Source organism: Podarcis tiliguerta (genome assembly GCF_965153285.1).
Source record: "Podarcis tiliguerta genome assembly, chromosome: 6".
Lineage (NCBI taxonomy): Eukaryota > Metazoa > Chordata > Lepidosauria > Squamata > Lacertidae > Podarcis > Podarcis tiliguerta.
In genome coordinates, this window is record NC_139539.1 from 70,005,477 (window position 1) to 70,032,289 (window position 26,813).

The window sequence follows — 26,813 nt, forward strand, 5'->3', positions numbered from 1 at the left end:
ATCTTTATTGATCTGTTGCAACAGGGTCCTCACTCACCAGAACGCAGGAGGGGGGATGAACCCCTAACAATGGCGTGCAAGGCCTTAATTTTAAATTCCCTGCCTTGGAGCTCAAGACCACCCCCAGAAACATCATACCTACATCACAGAAAAGGCGGTCTAAAACAGAAATTTGAATGTTGTTTTCCCTGTTTGCCAGGTTATCTGATTGCCTTTCCCGATTTGTCTTTCCTGGTAGTCTGTCACCCATTAAAATGCTGATTACTCAATTCCTGAGAGAATGGGAAGGCTGCCTGAGCCCCACTCCCTCCTTGCAGGGAAAACATATGGTCAGCTGCGGAATCAAAATGGTTTCAGGTCGGTCTTTCTGTGCTGATCTATGTACATGATTGGTTGGTACTGTTACGGTAAAATCTGGGTGCGAGGCTGCTCCGCCACCCAGCTCGTCGGACTAAGTCCGCGGGTCCCTGCAGAGGAAAATGAGCTCAGCCGGAGACAGGAGCAAGCTGCAGAAGATCCCAGTTTATTGCGCAACAGGTTCAAGGCGAGATTGAACAGCGAGAAAGGGGTGACATGAACTTTTGAAACTTCCCTCCATGTCCCAGAATACAGTGCAAAATACATCCCAGTTACATCATGAATATATTAAGAAGAGGTTGGGTTACACAGATTACATCATGAATATATTAAGAAGAGGTTGGGTTACACAGATTACATCATGAATATATTAAGAAGAGGTTGGGTTACACAGGATTAACATATGGAGGAGGGAGGGGGGAATATGCAGAGCTGGAGATATGCACAGATAAGCACATCCTGAGTACCTGATGAGAAGACAATGGTCCATGTATGCATGGTCTGCCACCTGGCCTTGCCTGGAGGAAAGGCTTGGCAGAGTGATTTGACAGGATTAGGGTTTTGACACCTTGCTTGAGGGATTATGGAGGACAGGGGAGGTGTCATGGAGTCCTAGAGAAATTGAGCAAATTGGCACGTTGATTTTCTATGAATTTTATAGATTTTAGTCCCTTTGACATTGACAATTGGAAATAAATGGATATATTGTAGCGAAGGAGGTGAAGAAGACATCCCTCCTTCCGTATCAGTACACTTAAGAACATTAGCATATATCTAAGACCTCAAAATTCCTATCACACCTCACAACAAATGTAACTTATTTGTAAGAAAGGCTCTACAACCTGAAAAAATAGACTTTTGTAAACCAAGAAAATCTTTAATAAAAATTTTTTTTTAGAAAAAGAAAAGAAAAGCTGATGAGCTTTTTTCTTTTCTTTCTTGGCAAAATCTCAAGGGGGGGGAAAAGCCGTTTTTGAGCTACTTATGGAAAACCGTGCCGGGTTGCCACGCGCCCGGATTTTCCCGGGCGGCCGTATCTCGGAGATGACGTATGGCAACCCTGCTCCGAGCCGACGCTCCGTAAGAGATACCTTGCAGTTCACGTCCGGCGCTGCGCGGCATACGCACATCCGGCGGTGCCCAGTAGGTGGCGCTCCCCTTTGACTACGCTTCGCCCACCCTCGAGGGGGAGAAGGATCTCGCCGCAACTTCCGCCACCGCCACTCGCCGCCCGAGCCCCTTCCTACGCGGGCCTCCTCTATAGCCGGCGACCCCGCGCAGCCAATCGGAGCGCTCCGGGGGCGGTCTCTCAGCCGCGCTCCTCTCAGCTCCGGCGTCACTTGGGCGCCTGCGGTGCGAAGGAAACGGCAGGCGAAGCGGCGAGGAAGGAGACGCGACCAGGAGGCCGCCGACGTTCCCAGCAGCCCGGTCGCACCGCCGAGGGCTGTCGCCGCCATGGATTACGGGGAAGGTGAGGCGCTCCGGAGAGGCCGCGACGAGGCTGCTGCCGCCGCTGGGCTGGGCGCTGCGGACTCAAGATGGCGGCGGGGTCTGCGGCGGAGGCGGGAAACGGGCCTGGCTGGGCGCGCCATGTTGGTGGGGGAGGGGAGGGGGAAAGAGCCCCAGAGCCTCGCCCGGGTCTGTGCGGGGGGAGTCAATTTCGCCTGCTTTTAATTTTTTTGCTCTTCCCACCCCCCTCTTTTTAAATTAATAAATAATAAATTTCATTTATTGAATGTTTTCAGACAAATGAAGACGTTCGCAGGGTTATCGGGGGGGGGGGAAGCTTGCATTTCCTAAAACATCTGATATAGTTGAGGAAAAGTATAAATGGAGTTAATTGGGATACGCAGAAGGGGCAAAAAAGAAGATGGGAGAGAGCGGGGGGGGGATTCCTGGAAGCGCTGCAAAGGGGGTGGGCGGAACTCGAGGTTTGATAGGCGAGAATTGTTGAATTGTTTGCATTTCGTCGTCGTCGAGATGTTTGTTACAAGTGAAAATCCTGAATACGCTTACACACACAAACACACACACCCCAGTACGATAGCCATCATTATCTCCTAGCCTGGCCCTTGCGAGGGCGCGCGGGTAGGTAGGGTGGGGCTCCTGCAACAGCCACAGCCGCACGTGGAGAAAGCTTTTTCCTAGGTTCACCCCACCCATCCCCCAACCCAGGGGCGAGACTCGGCTTTATTTCACCCGGGTCAAAGACCCGGTTTGGCACCCACCCACCCCGTGGGCATTTGCACAAACAGGTTGCAAGCCTCACTGGCGCCCCTTTAGAGGCTGTGTCTGGGGCAAAATAAAACCTGGCTAGCCCCCCCCCCCAAGCTACGCTGCTGCCCAATGTATTTCATTATTATTATTTATTAAATTTATATACCGCCCTATACACACAGGTCTCAGGGATATTCATAGGATAAAATCACAATATAAAAACCCAGAATACATAATCAAAATGCAAACAAGAACAACCCAATTACCCCCCAAGTAATCCATGACGGAAAATAGAATTTAAAACACACGATATTTGTAATAAAACATATAAAGGTAAGGGTAATCGTCAAAGGGTAGGTTTAAAGATCAATTAACTGTCTTTCAAATCAAAACATTTTAGCCAATGGGTTTTCCCCCAATTGTAACCATTCATAGAAGCTCTCTGATCCAGTGGAGGCTTCCATGAAGAGGTGCTGGGAAGCATTTTCTGCTTTTTCCCCGTTCCTTCTGCAGCCCTTGTCCCCATCCCCAATTCTGATCCAAGAGTTGGGGAAACCTTTGGGACAGCATTTGGTGGGAGTATCTTTTTAGGCTGCATCCAAAACACTAAATTATCGGGGTAGTTCTTAAGTTTGAATTCAGAAAGTGAAGGATATTTCCATTTAAACTCTGTTATAGCTGTAATACTTCTTCCTTGGAATGAAGAGCTTTTAATAGTTGTTGCTTTTACGTTGACAACTTATTCTTAACAATGATTGGAAAGCCTACCAGACCTTTTGCCATAAGTTGCATTACTGGTATTCTTATATTTTCTGCAAGAGCGGGACAGGAAAAATGCAAGTAGACAATTCACAAAAGCAGTTCACATGCCTTCTGCTTCTCAGAGGTTACATCTGGGACCCAGTGTACTTTTACTGGGTTCGTATACCTAAGTGCAGTAGGTGGCAGTCCAAAGCAGAGAAGCACAATAATAAATCTGTAGTCTTATGTTTGTATTTTGTTCTGCTATGTTTGGGGTGCCAGCCCTTGATCTGTCAAATGCTGGTATCAGAGAGGTTGATTGATTGCAGTCAAGTAATTCCACAAAGCCAAGAATACTATTGTGTAGGAGAAAATGGCATCTACAAGAGCTGGTGTCTCCGTAAAGAACACATGTTTTTCATTTAGAAGTGGATGACTGCTGGTGGAACCCTGGAGAATAGGAAAGTGACTGAACTAGGCCTTGAATTGGTTTTCCCCTTCCTGTAGGGCAGGTTTTTAAAAAATTGCGTCTTTTGCTTCTGCCAAAAGACAATGTGGGGCGTGTGCCAGCTCTTAAAAACTTATTCAGGCTCCCCCTCCCCTTTACTTGTTCTGGTGGAAGACAGCCCAGAGGGGGCCTCATGCGTTGGGCGAGATCCAGCTATCTTACACTTTGAGAAGACATATTAAAATTGGTGGACTCTCCACGCTGCTCGCAATATATATGATTTCTATTACATGTGCAGAGGCACAGAACATAACGCCTGCTTAAATTGGGAGTTGCCTGTATAGTTAACTATGGCTAGCAGCTTTGAAACAAGCCAGGAACCCATGGTTTAAAGCAGGGGTCAGCAAATGTTTTCAGCAGGGGGATGGTCCACTGTCCCTCAGACCTTGTGGGGGGCTGGACTATTTTGAAAAATAGATGCATTTTAAATAAAAGGACACATTCTCCTCATGTAAAAATACGCTGATTCCCGGACCGTCTGCTAGCCAGATTTAGAAGGCGATTGGGCCCGATCCGTCCCTCGGGCCTTAGTTTGCCTACCCATGGTTTAAAGAGTATATTAGTTGCACTTTATTTAATTATTGTTAGGTTTATTTCCAACTTTTTTCCAAGGTGGCTTACACTGTTATTGCTGATCCACTAGGAGAGGTCACGAGTCTCATTTTAATAAAATCAACTTCCTTCCTTTCTTAGAAATGGACCGTGACTATGGGCATGGTGCCTATGGTGGCCCAAGAGCCATGGACTCTTATATGAACCAGTCATATGGAATGGAAAGTCATGGAGGTGGTGGAGGAGGCGGTGGTGGTGCCAGGTAAAATACTGAATCACTTGCCTTACGTATTAAACGAAAGCATAAATATGTTTGACAATATATCCTTATTGAATTTAAGTGTTCCTTGAACATGCCATGTTGATTCTGTGTGCAAAAAAGCACAGGAAGGTATTGTGTGGTAGATTTTTTTAAAAAAATTGGGGTTGGATTCTTTTAATGATGTACAGTGCTGTAACAGATTTTAAGATGACTGCATGCATTTGATCTAGAGTCTCTGACATCACCTTTGAAGTAGCAGCATAGAACGTATAGTTGAAGTAGACAATTTTGATTACATTATTTGATTTGATTTTAGCCTTCAATTTTCAAGGAACATTTAAATTTCACTTATTTAGCGCTAATACATTTTGTTAAAATGTTCCCTTGTAGACAAATTGTCATGTCCAGATTATTTTATTGGCAGGTACTAATTACACTAAAATGTGTGTTTGGCTTATTCTACAAATTTTTTGTGCAGTGATCTTACCATTTTGTTCTTAGCGCTGTAATGGGATTCTGATAAGCTTTTGGATTTGCACGGTGCCTGCAGTTCATGTTTACTAACTTAAGGTCATCCTTTTTATGCAAAATTGGTTTTCTTTTAAGATCTGTGCATTTTAAACAAAATAACTGGATGAAACATTAAACTTTGTTGTATTCCCATTTTTATATTTTAATTATTGTATGAGAATGCAAGACTGCAGGTTGGCAACCCTGAATCCACAAGATCTTTTGTGACATTGAAAATCAGGAAACTGCACAGTTTTGTTGAAGAATTGGTTAATATCCAATACTTATGCATAGTTAACTGTCTCAAGAATAATGATTAAGATGTACCTACCGTTTAGTAATCTGCATATGATTGGAGTTCACTGATCAGAATTAATTTAAAATCACTGTTGTAATAGACACTTCTGTAGATGGTATTTTAAATATGCAAGTTTGTGTGACTGAAGTTTTAAAAATGAAAATGGGTTATGCTGTTGTAAACGAGGATAGTATACATAGTCACCAGTGTCCAATTTTCAAAGTAAAGGCTTTTTCTGTTTCTACTGAATTAATTATATTTTTATGCTGGGAGAGACTCCCCTTTATAGTGCAGTTGTACCTGACAACTATGTCCCCCTGCACTCTGCCTATTCCTGTACCTTAGTAAATAAGTAAAATACTGTTTTATATGGTTTTTGATGTTTACATGTAATGCATAGCCTTTCCTTCTGTCAAGGGTACATTGATACTGAAAACTTGTACTTGCCTTTTCAGTTCTATACTAAAGTACCTTCTTTAGTCTCTAGAATATGCCAAATGTAATAATAGAATATGGGGTATTCTGGCAGTTGGACTGTATGTTGCAGAAATAAGAAAATTAAATAATTGCACTGTGAACTTTGCAGGGATTAAAAGAAAAAAGTATCAAGTTGTAATTGCCTCTCATTATTGATACTATCACAACTTTCCCGATTGAGAGGAAAGCCTTTTAAATGCTGTTAACTGTTGTTAGGTATGACTTCAAAGATAAAATAGTTTTATTAACCTTTAAGTCTGTGCAGGTGCCTGCATCTGTAAGACTAGGTCTGGGCACAAATAATGAGGTTTAAATACTGCCGATAGGCTAAATTTAGTGAAGTTCAGGTATTCTGAACTTTTAATATTACTTTTATGGAAAAATGGCTCAGATAGCTTTCTGTCTGGTCATACCTTGAAATTGCCCAGCCCTAATCAAGGCAAACCCTACCAAAGTAAAATATACATTGATTTGAGTTGATAAATGTCAACTGATGACTTGTCTTTTGAAATGTTTTAACTTTAGTAAGCTTACTTTTTTTTTCCTCACTGCAACTTTTCCAGGTTTGGACCTTATGAGTCTTACGACTCCGGGTCTTCTCTGGGTGGGCGAGATCTGTACAGATCTGGCTATGGTTATAATGAACCCGAACAAAGCCGCTTCGGAGGTAGTTATGGTGGTCGATTTGACAGCAACTACCGGAATAGCCTTGACTCTTTCGGAGGTAGAAACCAGGGCGGGTCTAGCTGGGAAGCACCTTACTCACGCTCAAAGTTGAGGCCTGGGTTTATGGAGGACAGAGGAAGAGAGAGTTACTCTTCCTACAGCAGTTTTTCTTCACCCCATATGAAGCCTGCACCTGTAGGCTCTCGGGGGAGAGGAACGCCTGCTTACCCTGACAGTGGATTTGGAAGCAGAAACTATGATGCTTTTGGAGGACCATCAACAGGCAGAGGCCGTGGCCGAGGAGTAAGTACAGAATCTTTTCAGATTCTTTTCACTAGTCACTCTTTTAAACCCTTTCAAGACCATAGCATTTAAAACAAACGGGCGCTGTCCAAACACAGTGCACTTTTGGCCAAACTGTTAGGGTTGATGACCTCCCAATCCCGTTTGGTATTTACCTAGAACTTAGCACCCAGTGTTTCTTCATTTGCAAGTAAAGCACTAAGAGATTAGTTGCTAAGGCTTTTTATCAAATCTCTCCTTTTGTTTGAAAGGTGAAGATTAAGGCAATGGGTTTGGTCTAAAAGGGGTTAAAAGGAATTGCATTTTTCCTTGTTAACACTAGCATCTTGGCTAGTGGGAGAAGTCTTGAATCATTGTAAAGGTTAATTAGAACCTTTCTCCGTTCTGAGTAGCTTAAAGGTGCAATGTATGTATACTGTTGAATTTTAGGGGTTGAATGCCATAAAGCTGATTTTGTCCTGATAGGCAGGCAATCAGTTCTACATACTCATTCTTAACTTAATGTAAGGTCCCTAGACTTACGTGGAGTAATGGGTATAATGAAGATGTGTAATAAGAAATGAGGTGATTTGAAACCATAGTTAAAGGGGCGCCATCAACTTAACTAATTGTTTCAGAATGAAAACTAACGGTGCACTGAACAGTTTTGTCTAACACTTGGATGATTTATATATAAAATTGCACACAACACGTTCTTGCATGCTGAATGTGATGTTCCAGTGCAGCTTCAAAATTGCAGTTGAAACATTTTGAACAGAGTAAAGAAACTCAAATATTAGCAGGAAAAACTTTTTAACAGCTGCTAGACTCCTGATGGAGTACTTCAGGTTTATAAGGTGATGATGTCCCATTAACTTACTTTATAATCTTATATCTCATTTTAGTACAAGAAGCTTATTTTGAGCTCATATATGCTATCATAAATCTCATAAGCATAATATGTTTCAAGAAACTAGCTCTAAAAAAAAACATAGGGTAGTTTATTTATAGCCTAAATGTAGCGATAAAGATCTTTAAAAAAAGAAAAGGTGGTCTTCATCCCTAAAGTGTTCTTTCAAAAACGTTTTTACCCATGTGGCATTCTGAAGGGTACAATTGGCATAATAAGATTTAACACAGAGAGACATAAAAGGAGCTAGGAGATTTCTTGTAGTTTGGTTATAAAGTACTTTGCATATTTGTGTAGCCCTTGTTGTCAAGACTTTATTTTTTTTTAAGTAGGTTTATGTTACTGAGTGAGTTAAAAGTCTCAGGGAGTATTGACAGTTCACTTTTTAAAACTTAAGTGTGCCTTTCTTGAACTTGAAATACTTTGAGGAATAAGCTACTTACTGTACTTAAAATGCATTGCACCTTTAATGGATCTGGAAATATTTGCTTGTGCAAATGTAAATCGCCTAGAAAGTGTCCTTTTGATTTATGTACATTCAGCGTGGAGATATTGCTAGATTGTTTTTTTGCTAGGGACCAATTTGTAGACAAAGTGAAATTTAGAACGTATGCATGGACTTTGTTAGCGTATTGTTATTTTAATGTTCTCTAACATATTCTGGTGTGCTAATGCTATTTGTTAGTCAAGTTAGGGAAACTTATTTCTGCTTATATGATTTCACTTATCTGGTCAGATGAGCTTTCTTGATTTAATTAAATGTATCTGTAGGAAAGCTTGCCTGCCTTTTGGTTTGTTCCTTCTCTTCAGTTTGCTTCTATTTTCAGTGCCTTAAAATGTGTGGAACAAGCCAATTTAAGTATCCTTATGTAGATGTCTGAGACAGGAAGAAAGGAAATAGTCTTTTCACACCAGTAGCTGACAGTTTGATCCTTGTTTCAAAACATTTCATGATACAAGGCAGTCTTGTTTTTCTGCACTCACTGTCGCAAACCTTCTCTTCTTGATATAGGATAGAAACACGTTTTTGGCTTTGTCTTTTGTTAAATGTATCATCTGGAGAATCTGAAGAGAGGGAATATAACTGAAATTAGAATTTAACTCGAGATCTGGATTTATGACTTCTCATAAGCAGAAATTCATTTGATATAAACACTTTGTGGTCAATTAACTGAAAAATGAATAAGCTTGCAGTTCTGATGTGTGTTAACTTGCTAGCATTGCGTTCTTTTCCCGGAGTTAAAATATTTGTAAATATGTATTTGTAGGAATTATGTTTCTTGCCACCAGCCATGTCATTTTCTAATACTTGCTCTTCACCTGTTTACAGTACATGGGAGACTTTGGAGGCATGCATAGACCTGGAATTGTGGTAGACTATCATAACAAACCCAGTAATGCAGCAGTAGCTGCACGAGGAATAAAGAGAAAAATGATACAGCAGCCGTATAATAAACCAGGTGGGACATTTATCAAGAAACCCAAACTGACAAAACCTAATGTGAAGATGAACCAAAACAAACCTAGTAAGTAATTGAATGAAAGATACAAATAATAGCGCTATTTAACTTTTTCTGGGAGGAGACATTTATGATGATTTGCCATTCTTCATTTTTCAGCCTCAAAGCCCCTTTTGAAACTAGCACAGATTAGAAAATTTAATCTGCTACTTAAAATGAAGTCACTTTATCAGATTTGTGCCTATATACTATTCTCCTGTGTGAAATGTTATCTTGGAAAATTAGTCCTTTAATACATGTACGCCTATATTTGGAACCTCTTCTGGCTTCTTTTATTGTGAAGACTGCTTGCTAGATGCTGTAGGATTGTTACCAAGAGAACAATTGCTGCTTAGACGAATTTCAGACCTTAATGTTTGAATGTTTATGGAAATACAATATTCAGATCAGATTTTTTTTTGTTTCCCTTCTGCAAAGATTGTTGACTTGCTATCTGAAACAACAACAGAAAGTTAACATTTTTTTTCTGCACTAACATCACTAAGCCTGTTTGTATAGATTGCTTTGTATGTGTATTTCACCTTAAATTTCCCCCTCGTACTTTTTGGGCTCAGTGTGTGGTTGCTATTTGAATTGACTTGAATTTTGAGAGGACTCCAAATGGCACACATGCCACTTTGCAATATCTCTGTTAGTGAAATACTCATAGTTGCGATAAATGGAGTATATGTGGCTAAGTTCTGTGGCAGAAACGTGAGAGGTGGGTGGAATGACTGTAACATATTGCATGGTATCTCCACATGAATCCCTAGGTGATGGAGACTGGGCCACTTGCCATCAGTGTTGATGGGCAGGTTTGCTCTTCCTGAATGGCTGTGTATGAGAAAGTAAAGCAGGTTTTCCCAACCCGATGCCCTCAAGATGTATTGAACTACACCTGCCACCAGCTTTGGCCACTGGCCATGCTGCCTGGAGCTCATGGGATTTGAAGTCCAATAATATCAGGAGGGCAGCAGGTTGGGGAATGCTGGAGTAATGGGTCGTCAGAGGGAATGCTGGTTGGGATGGGGGCATAAGTACTACCAAATTTACTTTCAGAACCTTGAAACCAAAATAAACATTTGCTTGCGAATGTAAATGTGCCATCAAATCTAATGCACACCTTAATTTTCGCAACGTAATTTGGCCAAAAATGGTGAGCTTTAGATTCGAGTAAATACAGTCACTTGCTGAATTAATCTAATATTGTGCATTTGGGTATTGCTCACTAACATCGCATCAGCTATAGCTTGTGTTGTTCATGGGTTGCTTGTACAATAGGTACAAAAGATATTAAATATATATAATGAAAACTGGAAATTATATTTCCTCTTACAGTAGAAGCATACCGGACTAGACTGAGAGATTTCTCATAAGGGTTTCTGCCTTCATCCATCCACCTGTTTCTATTTTGTCTTTATTTTGAGGTAGATTATCCTGTTTCTTGAACGTAAAAATATGTCCTACTGGTGCCCTTAAGCTACAATTTTTGTTTTTAACCAGCAAGAAATTGACAGTGGTCTCTGTTTGCTGGAAATATCTTCAAAACCTTGTTTCAGTTGTCTTCATTTCATTTAAGTCAATCTGAGATTTAGGCTTAAGACCTGAGATTTAAAAATTGTTCTTTATATGAATAAGTAACTTTTTAAAAAAGTCTTCTACTGTTATGGTCTTGTTTCCACAGTGTAATCAATGAGATGGTCTAAATTTTTGTTTACCATTTCTTGTTAATTCCTCTCACTGGGGTTGGTGGTCTGTTGAAAGCCTCAGGTATGCTATTCTACCTTTGGAGTTTGAGAGTAATTGTAGTAAACACAACTGATTCGTTCATGCGCACAATATGATGACGGATTTTAAGTGTGATATAAACAACGGTGAATTGAATTTAAAAGGTGTGTAACCAATGAATGGAAAACCAATTACACAGTATGATGATGTAATCCTACATGTGCTAGTTCTGCTGCATTCTCCCAGTTTTGATATAATTTCAGTACCAGTACAAGAGCTTGATTAATTCAAATTATATGTATTTTCTTTGTGGTTTTTTATATAACCTGCAACTGCATGCTAATTTCTTTAACATATTCTTTTAGTTTTCTATAACCAAGCTTCCTATTTTCCCAGTTTCCCAAGGATTTAAGCAAAATGCTAGGTGAGACAAAATATTACACTGCAGCTTGATTCTCTTTAAATTTCTTCCTCCTTTCATGCTAATAGAGCCATGGACACCAAGCAAGAAGGCTACTACAGAGGTAACGATCTCTAGCTTTGCAAAATATTGTGCTTTGCAACAAGCGTTAGAGTGTGTCTTGATAGTTAACACAAACACCATATATGATCTAGAAGGCCACGGGGCACAGTGATGCCTGTCCCAATGAGATTTTCCAGTCTCTCTCTCTCTCTCCCCCCCCCCGGCCCCCCTGATAGTGCTGGACTAGAATAAGAACCTGCTGTTAATACAAGAGTGAGGATCTCTGTGGTGCAATCCAGAGAGCAATCTAAACATATTAGAATTCAGTGTCACACTATTCCAGTTGCTCCATTCTGGGGGGTTCTCACTGCAGAAGTGGAAGACGTTGCACTCGGCTTCCAGTAATGGGACTGGTTAGGTGAATCCTGCCCATTGAATTTTAAGGGTAGGCAACTGGTGGTTCTTTTATATGTGCCATTGTGGTTTTAGTCTTAATAAGACATAATTGAAAGGCAAGATAAAAGCTATGTACTTGTGACTCTTCACCTACTTTCAGATTTTGGTCATGGAACCTGCATTTCTAAAAAAACACACATTTAATACATTTATATCCTTCCTTTCCATCATGGAACTCAATGCAATGTATGTGGGATTCCTAGGCAGTCTCTGATCGAGACTCGGGTGTTTTAGCTTCAGCATACTATTCAGTTGAACTTGTAGCTTATATTAAAAGACATCCAGTACTGAACTTGAGATACTTCAGTGCTTGTAGTAGCTTAGTGTAAATTTATATATGCGGAGTCTCAATAAACTTGCAGGTTTCAAAATACTGGTTATATAGCCAAATAGCGGATCTTCAGTCCAGTGGTTACAATAACTAGGAGGAAAGATTTTCTTTTTTAACCAATTGTTTCATTTTCAGCTTCTGTTCATGGTTGCTTTGAATCTATAGCCTGTTTACACAGGATTGCTGACAGTTTTATTTATCTAGATAAGGTCTAGAAAAATCCTAGGTACCTGACTGTCATGGCATGTTGGAACACTGAATTACATTTCAAGCTGGTTTGAACCTAGTACTTAAAGCACTCTGTGTAAGGAACTCTGAACTATTTCACAGCAATTTGTAGTTTTATTTGTTTCTCTTATAGTTGTGCTTTGTTAAATGAAATCCGTGGCTTTTAGGTGGCTTGCAGTTTAAATGCAGCATCGGTAATAGAATGAACACAGCAAAAACATAAAAAAATGGCTTGCATGAACATGGCACAACACAAAAACCAGAGATTCTCTCATAGCTTGGTAGAAACAAATGTTAAATGACATCCGCTAAAAGCTCAGTATAACAGTTCTGGTGCTCTTTGTCACATGTGCCACCACAGGAAAGTTCCTGCTTCCATTCTGAGTTCTGATGATGGACACCATGTAGGGAACCCCAGGAAATTTGCTGTATATGGGAATGGTCTCATAGGAGCGTACATCCTCCTGAGATCGCTGGGGCAACTCATTACTAAAGTTGAAAGAGCAAAGGTTGAATAATGGAAACTTAATAGTAGGAAAGTGGAAATACACGTTGGTAAGATTAAAGGATAAGGAGACTTCCATTTCTGAGTTGGGCAGCTATTAGAAAAGCCAGGAAAATGGAAGCATTTTGTCCCATCAGATCCTGAATGTTGAGCAAGATACAAATGCTTTTGTAGCTGACATGCTTGGTTGATGAGAATATTTTATCACGCCATGTGCAAAGTAGATGTTCCAAATCTGATAAAATAATTTTGATCAGTCAAGCATGCCAGCGACAAGGACATTTGCATCCTGCCTAATATTCATGATCTGATGGGGCAAATTTACTTTTTACTTGTCTTTCTGATAGCTGCCCATTTTATGAATGGAAGTATCTTTAACTCTAAGGGTGCAATTCTAATGATAATTACAGTTTTAAATGCATTATGCTATGTAATAGCGCAACTCTTCAAATGGTTTGACTGACGGATTGTTAATGACAAATAAGTGGAATTTAAAATTATCAGTGTCAGCAGAGTCCAATATTTTATCATATAGTGGAAGTTAACCTTCCTCTCCTCCACCCTTTGCCCCACCCCCACCACTCAGAACAAAATCTTTAGAGGGCAAGGAGAAGAGGAATGTGAAGTCCTGTTGTGTGAATGAGTGGATGCCTGCTCTACTCGCCCAAAGGCAGTGTTCAATGCAACCAAATTTACTCATCACCACAGTAAAAATGGTCTTGTACCAACTTAACATCCAGAAAAACACAACCAGAATTTACTTTTTAAATTCATTCCTCTTAATTCAAGCTGATCACTTCAGCTAATTGAATTGAAATGAATGTTTTCTTCCCGTTCTGGAATTAATGTGCCACGTTTTGTCTGCTCATCTGTTTACTCTGGAAACTTGTGCGTTTTGACCTTTCATTAGGGTAATGAAGCTGAAGCAGGTGGCGCAATTACAGATGAAGACTTTACACAGGATGCCTGTGATGGCATCTGTCAGGAATTTGAAGGTAAGCCTGCTTATTTTATCAGGTAACTCAAGGTACAGTGCTTCTACAGTTTCATCTGGTTACATTTTCAAGAAAAACTGTACTTAATGATGTGTTATTTCCTGCAGTTGTGTGTTTCATCTTCAAAACGGAGAATGTTTAGTTCCATGGCTCTTGACTGTGACAAATGTATCATTACTTGCTTGTGATAACGTTTTCTTTTCTACATCCAGATCATGTATACACAGCACTTTATTTGACTTTCTGTTTCCTGTAGCATTAATGCCATCACTTAAAATTAGAGCTCTAGTATTGATCATCCTTATCTTTGTAGTCACTTAATATTTCATGGTATTGATTTTAAAGTAGACCAACTGCCAGCTGTTCTTCACCATAAATTGGTTGTGTTTATACATGCTGCTTATTAAAACAGGTAAACTATCTATTTCTAGGAGAAAGATGTTTCAGTTGCTAAACCATATCTTCAAACCCACAAGCAAGAAAATTCTACATTGAGGCTGACATTCTGTCCTAAACTTCTTTTCCCCCTGATGTGCTTTGCTATTGTATATGGTCTGTATGATAAATGAGGAATGCTGGGAACTTGCTACAAATTGTATGGAGTTTCTTGTCTCAAAACCTTGCGTGTATCTCATACTGTGTAATAGGCTTTCCATTGAAATACTGTTCACTGTTTTGTTTGTGCTGCTATGATTACAAGGTGAAGCAGAATCTTCTTTTTTTTTTACTCCAAAATTGAACCATCTTCAGGTTATCACTGAAGCCTGTTTTGAGATTCTAGTGTAGTGTTGTATCTGGATTCATATTGATGGCACCTTAGCAAATTTACAAGTTGTTCCGCTTAAATCTTCAAATAAAGCATCATGCTGGAAAGTAGGAGTCTTGAGTTGGTTTCTGGACTTGAGCCTCCATTCCTCTGGACTTCAGTAAATCTAGAGATTTAGAAGGTGTCTGCTGATCTTGAGAGACAAGATGCAGACTTTCTCTACAGAACCCAATGTCAGATGGCTCATACAGCAGTTAAACAAGGACTCACTTGCGTTTCCTTTGAGGTAAGGTGCCACATTGCAAGTTCATCCCTATGGAGCGCTTTGGAGAGGCCTAGGGATTTCTTTGGTGGAATGGATTTCTCTGTGTGTATGTGTAAAAATGCGAGTGGAGTGCTTGCTCTATGTACTGGGGGAATAGTACTTCATTGTTTGCTTATCACCTCCAAAAGTAATTGTAGGCTGTTCTGATTATTATTCCTACCTTGGGTGTGAATAGCAGTCAGAAATTGACATCATTGGTACCTGTTTTTAATAAGGCAGATGTTTCTTTCAAAGAGACATGCAAAGGAGAGAACAGCTGTTTGGCTGCTTGAAAATCATGTCCAGATTGACATCAAAAACCCCATTTTGCCTGTGAATTGAAAACCTGCCCCCCCCATAAATGCATGGAATCCGTAACATCTTTGAAACGAAATTTTGAAGTTGCTTTTCTGAATATGCAACCTGTACTCGATGTTGTGTTGTAGTTTAGGGTTAAAGTCTTCCATTTTATTGGGATTTTGAAGTCTGCATGCTTTTCCTTTTCAGATAATAGTTTTCCCTATTCAATAAGCTGTCTTCACAATAAAACCAGGAAGCATCTAGCTTAAAACAGCATAAATTTTATGCAGCATTAAGTTTGATATCTCCTTGATTGTAGGCTCTACAACTGTTTACTGTTATCTGCTGGTCCCTTACATAGTAGTGCCTTTAGTATCTAGGCACAATGAGGTTAGGTTGGCTTTATCTTTTGCTAATTCTCAAACCTACACTGAAATGCTTGGATATTCCCTTTAGCTTTAAATTAACTAAGCCCTGGTAGATGCCATTGGCATAGGTGGCGTGACTTTATTCCTCCTTAATGACGCCATAAGTGTAGTGGTTGAGATGGAGTGGTGTAGGGTAAGTTGGACTTCACATTTCCCTCTTGTTGGAGTCCAGAACGCAATTATTTATTTAGCTCTTTATTTGTTTTTAGGCGTCAAGCCGGAGGTGAAAAATGAAGAGGAAGAAAAACGTCGTATTGAGGCAAGAAGAGAGAAGCAAAGGCGTAGAAGGGAGAAGAACAGTGAAAAGTATGGTGATGGTTACAGGTTTGTGGTGGAAATGTCATGAATTTGTCCCCAGCCAAAATTCACAGGCGTGCAAAGTGGGAATAGCATCTCCCTTATTCTGTCTTTGCTCTGCCTGCTCCATGGTGTCTTATGCCTGAGCTCCCCAATGCCACATAGACAGTATGCTATATTTCCATGTATCTGGAAGGGCAGACGCAATGTATTTCATGATAAGCCATTATTCCTGAACTATCAGGAGTACCCAAAGAATTATTCATTGTAAGGACAGAATGCCTGCACACCATGTTGAGGGATCTCCTAGCGAATTATCATTTAATCCTCTTGTGAAGAGTGTGTGCTTAGTTTCAGTGGAAAGCTTCACAAGTTGTAATGGGTTTATTTGGTTTTGTTACCCGTTTGTTATTGTTATTGTTGTTATATCTGTACCCCCGCCCATCTGACTGCATTGCTGCAGCCACTCTGGGCAGCTTCCACATAATAAAACATAAAACATTAAAAACTTAACAATACAGGGATGGTATTGTGGCTAAATGTGAGCTGCAAGCCCAAAGGTTCTTGGTTCAAATTTTGCCATGGTCATAAGCTCATTGCAAGTTTCCATGTTCAGTATGGAGGTATAGTGCATGAAATAAATGTGTTGTGGCACTTGGAACATTTGAAATGCTATATAAAAATGGTAATTGTTGTGATTTATTGCTGTGGTTAAATGTTTGACAAGTAAAACTTGCTCAGCACTGTCTGGCAGCGACATCAGATGATGTCCACCCACTTGCTCAATGGGACTTCCTGTCCCTTTTCTCCCTCCACATGCCCCCATATGTGTGGAGCAGATTTTGGGAGCTCATGGAGGGCTGAGGAGGGAGGAGAAGTCTGTTGCGGAACTGGGATGCCCATTTGCACTATGTTGGATTCATCCAGGGTCTTTGATTCTATATAAACTTCGAAATACTGGACTCTGTGTGTTCTGTTAACAAGCAGAAAGTATAAAAGTAGCTGCTGTTTTGACTAATATCACCTGCTTAAACAGGAGAGGTAACATATTTCTTTCTCTAGAGTACAGTAACTTTAGGACTGTTGAGTCACTCCTGTTAGATTAATACTGCGGATTTCTATTATATTGTACTGTGATTAAAATGTGTAACTAGGTGTGCCTTTTACTTTTCTGCCACCTCTGCCTGGGTAACCATGTGTCTGCAACAAAGAGCCTTGTTGCACATTAAAGACCAATGCCTTGTGGCTGAATCTTTTGTGGGCTAGAGTCCCATCAGAATGAGGATTCATTTGAATTTCTCTCTGGTCTATGAAAGCCTGTGCCACAACACATTTGTTTCAATCTTTTAAGGTGCCACGAGATCCTGGGTGAAATACTGGCCTTGCCGTTCAACCCAAGGCATGCTTATTCAGAAGATACTGTATTTTTTGCTCTGTAAGACACACCTAGTTTTTAGAGGAGGAAAACAAGAAAAAAATATCTCTCCATCTCTGCTCAGTGCCTCCTCAGCGAAGCGGGAGGAGAAACGGAAGAGGCTCCATTTCTCCTCCCGCTTTGCTGAAGGGGCGCTGCGCCGCTCTCCTTCTTTGCGCAGCACCATTTGCTCCATAAGACACACACACATTTCGCCTTACTTTCTAGGAGGAAAAAAGTGTGTCTTATGGAGCGAAAAATACTCTCACTTATTTCTATTTCAGTTGCCACCTTGTATGAATCACATGCTTAAAGGGTCCAAAGGAAACTCCAAACTGACTTAGATTATTGTGATGGAACCATCTCTGTGTTTTTATCCATATATTACATTTGTTAATGAAATGAATTGAGTGTTGCAGTGGCAGGATTTTAACAAATTCTATATCTCTCTGTGCAACATGTCTCTATCTTCTGCCAGAATGGCATTCACCTGCTCATTCTGCAAGTTTCGAACATTTGAAGAAAAAGACATTGAAGCTCATCTGGAAAGTCCTGTTCACCAGGAAACGTTAGATCATATTCAGAAGCAAACCAAATTCGACAAGGTTGTGATGGAGTTTCTACATGTAAGTTGTCTAAATGGAGTTATGGATTGGCTTGTGAAATACACGATTCACTGTGCCAATAACCTTAAACTGGGAAAATTGAAACAGTATTTCTAACACCACAAGTAAAGTGATACATTTTTCTAAACAAATAATGATAAAGAGTTTTTAACACATACTTACTTGTTTTTCTACATGGAGTGTGTTGCATGACACAGCCCACCCCTCCTGCTAGGACCAGCACTTTAAAATAACCTTGCACCTTTCAGATACCAATTTGTGCCTTCATTTATACACTCAGGATAAATGCTTCATCTTGCTGCATGGCAGGGATGGCACTGACCAAGAATAGCACAGTGACCAGGATCAAAAGAGCTTGCTTAGGCATGAGTGCTAGCTCAGGGGAATTCTCAAGATCTCTTCTTTCACTGGTGAACCCCTTTGCCGGATTGCAAAATGCTTTTGAATCTACTCAGTTACAAAAGCAGTTTGCAACACTGCAAATGGGGTAGTGGTGAAAGCCTCTTCTGTTTTCAGAAGATCTCTCTCTCTCTAAAGCACCCATCCTCTTTGGGCTCATCAAACTAATTTCATAATATTTTGGATCCTGGCCAGTGAGTCTGGTAGCTTCAGTATGTGGGAGGTGAATTTAAAACAAGTGAAGATAATGTTTGATTTCCTAAAAGTGATATACTCTCCCCCCCCCCCCCAGGAATGTATGGTGAATAAATTCAAGAAGACCGCTATGCGTAAGCAGCAGACTACTAGCCAAATGGAAGCTGCCCAGATGACTGAAAAAGATGTTATGGAAGGCAAGTGGCCTATGAAAGCGTCTGCTGTGTGTCAGCATAGCAAATTTGTCATGTAGGCACAGTCTAGAACTGTTATGTTAACAAGGCCAAATCATATTTCCTAAATTTGGTCACCAACTCAGAATTTGGGGGTGCCGGTCTCTGGGATATGGCCTGTTTTTAGACACCTGCCAAAAACTTTTATTCCAGCAAGGCTACCACGGTGTATGGGACGCGGGTGGCGCTGTGGGTTAAAGCCTCAGCACCTAGGGCTTGTCGATCGAAAGGGCGGCGGTTCGAATCCCTGCGGCGGGGTGCGCTCCTGTTGTTCGGTCCCAGCGTCTGCCAACCTAGCAGTTCGAAAGCACTCTCGGGTGCAAGTAGATAAATAGGGACGCTTACTAGCGGGAAGGTAAACGGCATTTCCGTGTGCGGCTCTGGCTCGCCAGAGCAGCGTTGTCATGCTGGCCACGTGACCCGGAAGTGTCTTCGGACAGCGCTGGCCCCCGGCCTCTTTGAGTGAGATGGGCGCACAACCCTAGAGTCTGTCAAGACTGGCCCGTACGGGCAGGGGTACCTTTACCTTTACCTTTACCACGGTGTATAAGTTAGCTGTATTTGTATTATTTAGTTATTCATTCTACTGATTTTATTTCTGATTTATTGATAATTAATTATATTTAATGTATATTTGTGTTTTAATAGTTTTGCAGATTTTGGCTGCATTTTATGGATAATTTCATTACGTACACCGCTTAAAGAGTTTGTTGTCAAGAGGCCCTATGAATCTTACTTAATAAATGCATTTTGAAAATGATATTGGACTCAATGGGACTTCCCATTTAACTATCAAGGGCAAATGGTTCTGTAAACCTAAGTGATTGTTACTTAAAACAATCAATTTTGGGTTTTGGGAGGAGAAATGTGGTAAATGTTGAAGAATTTTGTGTCACTGCACCAGGCATTTGCAAAACTCCCATATTTGATGCCTACTTGTAAATCTCCTCTGTATGTGATAGTATCATTAACAGGGATAAATTTGAAAGAAATTCTTGTTTCTCCCTTTGTCTCATGGTTTACAAAATCGGTTTTGTTTGATATGCACACACAGATCCCTTAACCCTTACTACATGTCTTTCTGTTAGCATAATCTGTTACCCTTAACATATTTGTTTCTTTGCCAGGTGTCACGGCTGATGACCACATGATGAAAGTAGAGACTGTTCTCTGCTCTGCGTGCAGTGTTTATGTTCCTGCTCTACACAGTTCTGTTCAGCAGCACTTAAAGTCTCCTGAGCATGCAAAGGGAAAAACGGTAAAATTTGACTGTAGAGTTTTCCTTTTACCTTATTGATTGACCACTAAAGCAATAAAGATGGTCTAGTGCTGGCATCCCCAACCTTCGGTCTTCCAGATGTTTTGGACTACAATTCCCATCATCCCTGACCACTGGTCCTGTTAGGTAGGGATCATGGGAGTTGTAGACCAAAACATCTGGAGGGCCGCAGGTTGGGGGTGCCTGGTCTAGTGTGTGTCTTGGTCCGTTGCTTCATTGAGCCCATGCTTTCCCCCCTTTGTTTGCTTTGCCATTAGTATCAGCAACAGTTCATGATTACACCACACAGTAGTACAAAATTTAACAATCCTGTTTAAGACATACCAGCTCCCGTGTAAATTAGCAGAAGAAAGGGAGAGTACCTAATGTGATGCATATATTTGGTTCTTATATTAAATCTAAACGCAGTTGGGAAAGATCTGGCTGGGTAGTGGTGAAGTTTACATACTACCCCGGGGCTGTGGGTGCCACACAATCACAAACTATGGGATTGGCTTTCCCGGCCAACTGAAGATTTCACTTGGAATCTGATGATTCTGCTTGGCCACACCCGCAATCTAATCAGTGGTCCAGTGGTTTGCTCGCTAGGACTAAGCTGTAGATGGATACAGAATATTGACAAAGGCTAAGATCACCTTTAGTGCCAATCCTCCTCCTTGAATTTCAACTTTGATTAGATCGTTTTCCCCTAACTCTATGGTTCTCTACACTTAGAATCATTTGAAAATGAGTAGAAAGCAAAACATAAGCTCAGTGCTCATTTGTGCAGACAGTTGGACATACACAGACAAAGTACGACAGACCATTCCAAAAGCAATAAAGAGAACTCCATCCTGCCACAAATAAATGGTTAGCATTGCAGTTAATAATGACACCTCTGTAGTTGCTCTTATGATGGACGAAGTCCAATCATAGTTTTGCACTTACTTGGCTTTCCCCGTGTATAGATTTAGCTTCCAAATAGGTGAGTACTAAACTCCAGTGAAACTTTTTCAGCAGTACTGCAGGTAACCTGAAGCAACCATGCACACATAGGATCATAAAGCCTTTGTGGCTCATAATGTATGGACTCCTATGAACAGGAGGAGGAGAGGTTACCCCAAAATTATGTTGAAACACTGACAGGAAAGTAAACACTGATATTTTTCCTCTTTGGCGTAATAAGGAATTGTCTTGATATTTTTAGGAAAATAAGAATTTTTTCACATTATTGAAAGTCCATTGAAAACCAAAATCTAAATATACAGGTTACTCCCCAGTATAAAAACAAGTTTAAAAAATGATAATAGCCTTAATCCAGTTGGTGCCTTTGCTGTCACAGAAATGCGTTGGAGAAGCATCCAATAATGGGGATGGGTTTCTTCCACCAATTTTCCTTCCTTCCTTCCTTCCTCTCTTCCTCTCTTCCTCTCTTCTTCTCTCCATCTGCCCCCTCAAGCTGTCCCAGTATTCTCAACAGATCCATTCTAGAGAGTTGGAGGTTACTCCAGAACAGAGTGGATAGTGGCACTGGGGGAGGGGGGGCTGGGGAAGGGTATTGGACAAAAATGACCTTGCCTCCCACTGTTCGAAATTAGCAGGGCGCCTGGCACATTTTGCACCTAAAGATTCTCCATTTGCGAGCACCTCCAAGAGTCTGGGTGCCATTTTTTGCACCTGGCTGACACTCAACGATTACTGAAATGTGTGTGCTTTGAAGCCTTGAAGTACCGTATTTTTCGCTCTATAAGACACACAAGACCACAAGACGCACCTAGTTTTTGAGGAGGAAAATAAGAAAAAAAATATTCTGAATCTCAGAAGCCAGAACAGCAAGAGGGATCGCTGTGCAGTGAAAGCAGCAATCTCTCTTGCTGTTCTGGCTTCTGGGATAGCTGCGCAGCCTACATTCGCTCCATAAGACGCACACACATTTCCTCTTACTTTTTAGGACGGAAAAAGTGAGTCTTATAGAGCAAAAAATACGGTATATGCCAACAGCATTCTGTTTTGATTCCCACAACCCAGGTCCCAGAAGTCATTTGGCTCTCAGGTTTTTTATCCCAGTTTCTAACACTGTTGCCTCCTCTTCTGCTACCTTGTTAGTTTTCCATTTATAGCTTGCTCTTATCATTTGGTCTCCTGTGGTTGACTGGAAGATGGATAGAATTTTATGTTCTCATCATTTCCCCCCTTGAGAAATCAGTGCTATTAATAGATAACCAGTGAAGTAATTCATGTCCTATTTTGTATACAGCTTAAATTTAGTGATTGAATAAGTGTTTGGATGTGGTCACTTGGCAAGCCATACATTATTTTGATGAGATTAAGGGTGTTGCTAGCATGTTTTAAAAACACGGGAACTGCTTCAACACTTTATGAAGCCAACTTTATTTCCAGGTGTTGACAATAGGCCTCAAATAGTATGTGCTTGTATATCATAAAAATTAATGCAGACAAAACTGATTCATACTTAAATCAAAATCCTGTTCTGCAGTTGATCAGAACCAGTAGGGCTTGAAGATCATTGCAGATTCTTGTTTAATGATCCATAATAAATGTAAAACCACAGAGTGCCTGCTTCTAGAATGTGCTAGATAGTCCTAAACTATATCCTTTTATGATTGTACTAAAGCCAGTTGTTTAGTTGGTACATAGCACTCTTAACAGTAATTCAACTTTTTTCCTGAATATTTTACTTTTACTTTTCTCTTCAATAACCAGTTCATATGTCTGGCTAATATTGCTTTTGTTATAATGGGAATGGGATGTCTCTTTGGAATAGGTTTCTAGTGCTTGTTTTTACAGTATAATCTTGTTTACAGACTTACAAAGAGCAAATTAAAAGAGAGAGTGTACTAACTGCTACCAGCATATTGAATAACCCAATTGTGAAGGCACGATATGAGCGCTATGTCAAGGTAAGCTTGCAGTATGACCTAACTTTTTAGCGGCAGATAAAGAATGCTTAAGATCGGCTCCTGCATGATTTCTCGATTTGATCATTTATAAGTGAAGTAATCCTATATTTTTAGTTGGGTAGCCGCACTTCACATCAGTATATAAAACAGCTGCAATCAGAATAAATAAAAAATAATTGATTGATCAGAAGGGCTTGTCTGTTGATCAATTAAAATGGCAAATATTTGTGTACTAAAATATTTCCAGTGCAAGAAACTTTATTTGTGTAATAATGCACAGCATACCTTAGAAATAGTACTCCTTTGTGAGGTAGAAAGGATTAAGATAGTGGTTGTCATTTGAAGTTTTTTACTTGTTACTACTTCTTAAAAATCTGTTTGATAAGAGGGTGTTTTTAATAAATTGAAATATTTCTGATCAATTAAAAGTTGCAGCTCTTAAGTAGAAACATGAATTTCAGCTTGAGTAGTACTCAGTATTAATTGCCTTCCATTGCCTTAAGACATAATTTGGTCTAAATGGAAGAAAATGGAACGTCTGGCTATCAAGTCATGAAAACCTCAGCAGCCTAATGTGGTTTGAGTTTGCGACTGTAGATTAATTGGTAGGAGCAGTTTGGATTCCAAGTCCATTGTCCAGAGGGCCAGGCAGGGGCAGGCAAACCTCCCCTCTTGGAAGAAAGACTAATCAGTGCCTACTGTAAAGCCCTGTTGATTGGTTGTTGGAGGAAAACCAAAAAGCAGTCTTTCTTTGTCTAGTTTCTGGCCTCTTGTTATTTGTAGGCATCTTTCAGGGCACGGCCGTCACAAAGCAGCTTGCATAATCAAGAAATAAAATACATAGAAGGAAAACTACCATAATGGAACATACAATTTTAAAATGCACAGGTCACTTTGCTTAAATGTTACTGAGTAGTACAACAGAAGACTAGTAATACTTATAACGCTTGCATCTTTTGCGACATTAAAAGATCTCTTTTAGGAAAAGATGTCGTTTGAAATAAATAGGTAAACAGTAAAACTTGTAGGTTGGAAATGACATGCACATCTGTGGGTAGGGATTCCCTATATGTATTCCATTTAATCACTGGGCAGCTAGAAATGGCATTGTAGAGGTGGACAGGGAAGGAATAGCAACTGAAGGCAGATTATCCACCTTACTCATATCCCTGCCTGGCTTTCACCAGCAGAGCTGAAGTAAGCGCATGACAGCATTCCTCTGTCTGACCTCTGATTCCCCCAGCCCCAAATTATTTCCCTTCCACTGTTCCCAATAGTAGGGAAATTCACTACATTAGGTTTTCTCCCTGGTTTGTAGGTATGTCAGGTACTGGGAAGGCTGGATCCTTCAGATCCATGCTTGTCCCTGGCACGCTTCCAGTCTTATCAATAGCATGCCCGCTTTTCACCCTGACTGACACCAGAGTTGGTCAACAGCTGAATAAATTTACATGGCATTGGAAAGAAGCATCCAACATTGGATCACCGTGATGAGATCGAACAGAGGTCTCTATCCTCAGAGAGAGATCTAATGCTTCCTTTGTTCTCTGAGATGCCTTCCCAGAAATCATAAGATTTTGGGGTTAGTGTGTTACCTGTCTGGTCCTCCCCCTCCCCGATTGTGATTTTATTGAACTTTGTAGAATATGTGACCAAAAAACAATTAATCCTGCTTGTTCCTGCACGTACATTTTAAATGCAGGCTATCGTTTTACTTATTTATATTTGCAGCAGTTTCGTAACACTCATTATTTAAAGATGCCTTCTAAGCATGCCATGGGAATTGTGTATCCGGTTTTATCCTTGCATCTTCCACTGCGTTCTTCACCCAACATGCTTTGCCCAGTGTTGCTAATATTTATCAATGTTCTTGCTAGGGTGAAAATCCATTTGAAGTTACTGATCAAACTCCTGAGCAGCAAGCGGAAGAAGACAAGGCAGACGAACCTGTGGAGGAGGAGGAAGAGGAAGCAGAAGCCGAGGAAGAAGAGGAAGCCGAGACTGCAGAACAAACCGACTTCACTCTTGACCAAACAGAGGATGCTTAAATGCGTGAAATGTGCACAAGTAGAGGAAAATGCCGCTTTATTTTTATTGTTTCCGTGGCTAAGTGTAAAATTTATAGTAGTTAGAAATAAGGCTTTTTACCATCCCTACGCTATGCATGCATTCCATTTAAATTGAAAATGTGTTTGTTACTTTGTTTTTACCTTTGCTTAAAATGAAGACAAAGCTCTTTTTAGTTTAGCTTTAATAGTAAGCCGGCGGCTGTTAGATTCGATTAAACATTGTATGGTGTATGTGTTCTTAATGTTTTCCTCTCTTGGTGTTGAGAATCGGAAATAAAGGAACTAGACCGTTTAATCATTTCAGCACAAAGGTATTTCAAGTGAATGCTACAGCTACTTTGTTTTAGAATGCATAAACTTTAAGAATTATGTTGTGAGTGTGGCCGTCTTTTGGACTGCATCACTCATTGTAAAATACATGTTACAATATATCTTGTAGTCTTTTTGTGATAAAGATGTATGTTTGTAGCAATAAAACATTTTAGAAATCTTAGTGTTTTGTTGTTTTAAGCATTGGGGCAGGGAAACAATAATTGAAAACAGTTAAACATTAGTAGAATTAAAACTATATATTAAAAATGTACAGATAAGCACAACAAAGGCAGCATAGCACCAGCCCACTTATTAAAAGCAGTCAGTTCACAAAAGTCTGTTGAAACAAGGTGGTCTTCACCTGCTGGCAGAAGAACAACAAAGAGGGAGCCAGTCTTAACTTTTTATAGGGAGGGAGCAGACACTGAGAAGGCCCTGTTGATCTGTGCTGTATGAATGCTGTTGGAAAGCAGCCTAGTGGCTCTGCTCCACCTAGAAAGCTGTTGCTAACATGTTGCTACAAAGGCCAAACAAAATTTTGCTTTGCTTTCCATTGTTTGTCTTGTATATTTCTGAAAGGTGGCAGCCCCCATCCTCGAGACGTCCTTCAGACTATCTACAATGGACTACGCACTTACCTTATGAAAAACCAGTCTTCCCTTGGTCAAAACCTAACAGTTTCCCCCAGACCCTTGAATTCTCCCACCTCCCTATTAAAGTGAAAGACCCCACAGGCGGAATTAGGTTCACTGCTTGGTGTATGGGCACTATTTTACCTTGTGCTAACCTGTTTGTCTCCACTAGTTTTAAAGGTTAAAGCCTCAGCGCCTAGGACTTGCTGATCGAAAGGTCGGCGGTTCGAATCCCCGTGGTGGGGTGCGCTCCTGTTGTTCGGTCCCAGCGCCTGCCAACCTAGCAGTTTGAAAGCACTCTCGGGTGCAAGTAGATAAATAGGGACCGCTTACTAGCGGGAAGGTAAACGGCGTTTCCGTGTGCGGCTCTGGCTTGCCAGAGCAGCGATGTCACGCTGGCCACGTGACCCGGAAGTGTCTTCGGACAGCGCTGGCCCCCGGCCTCTTTGAGTGAGATGGGCGCACAACCCTAGAGTCTGTCAAGACTGGCCCGTACGGGCAGGGGTACCTTTACCTTTACCTAGCTTGTTTGTTGGTCCTTACCACAGAGGTATGAACTCTGGGCTCTCCAGAATATCTTTGGGTAATGATCATTTGTCCCAGCCAGCATTGTCTTTGGGGAAGCATTGTAGCTCAGAAGAAGGAGACGACTTCAGTTCTGATTCCCGGCATCT

The 26,813-nt window shown here is 40.7% G+C and overlaps 2 protein-coding genes across 5 annotated transcripts in view; one reads left to right on the forward strand and one right to left on the reverse strand.

Moving 5' to 3' along the window:
- KYAT3 (kynurenine aminotransferase 3) overlaps positions 1 to 26,813 on the reverse strand; it is a 341,165-nt gene that overhangs the window by 221,677 nt on the left and 92,675 nt on the right. The window lies entirely within an intron of this gene.
- Positions 1,409 to 25,688, forward strand: ZNF326 (zinc finger protein 326). 4 transcript variants are annotated; one of them, XM_083444947.1, is made up of 12 exons: positions 1,409 to 1,828; positions 4,517 to 4,637; positions 6,486 to 6,891; positions 9,111 to 9,306; positions 11,497 to 11,531; positions 13,901 to 13,985; positions 15,993 to 16,107; positions 17,973 to 18,120; positions 18,812 to 18,911; positions 20,075 to 20,205; positions 23,031 to 23,126; positions 25,004 to 25,688. In XM_083444947.1, the coding sequence occupies exons 1-12, from the start codon at positions 1,813 to 1,815 to the stop codon at positions 25,172 to 25,174; spliced, it is 1,620 nt and encodes a 539-aa protein (XP_083301073.1). In that variant the 5' UTR covers positions 1,409 to 1,812; the 3' UTR covers positions 25,175 to 25,688. The 4 variants fall into 4 exon arrangements, with proteins under 4 accessions (XP_083301073.1, XP_083301074.1, XP_083301075.1 ...); XM_083444948.1 differs by having other exon boundaries at positions 1,637 to 1,828; positions 15,993 to 16,089; XM_083444949.1 differs by lacking the exons at positions 11,497 to 11,531; positions 13,901 to 13,985 and having other exon boundaries at positions 1,637 to 1,828.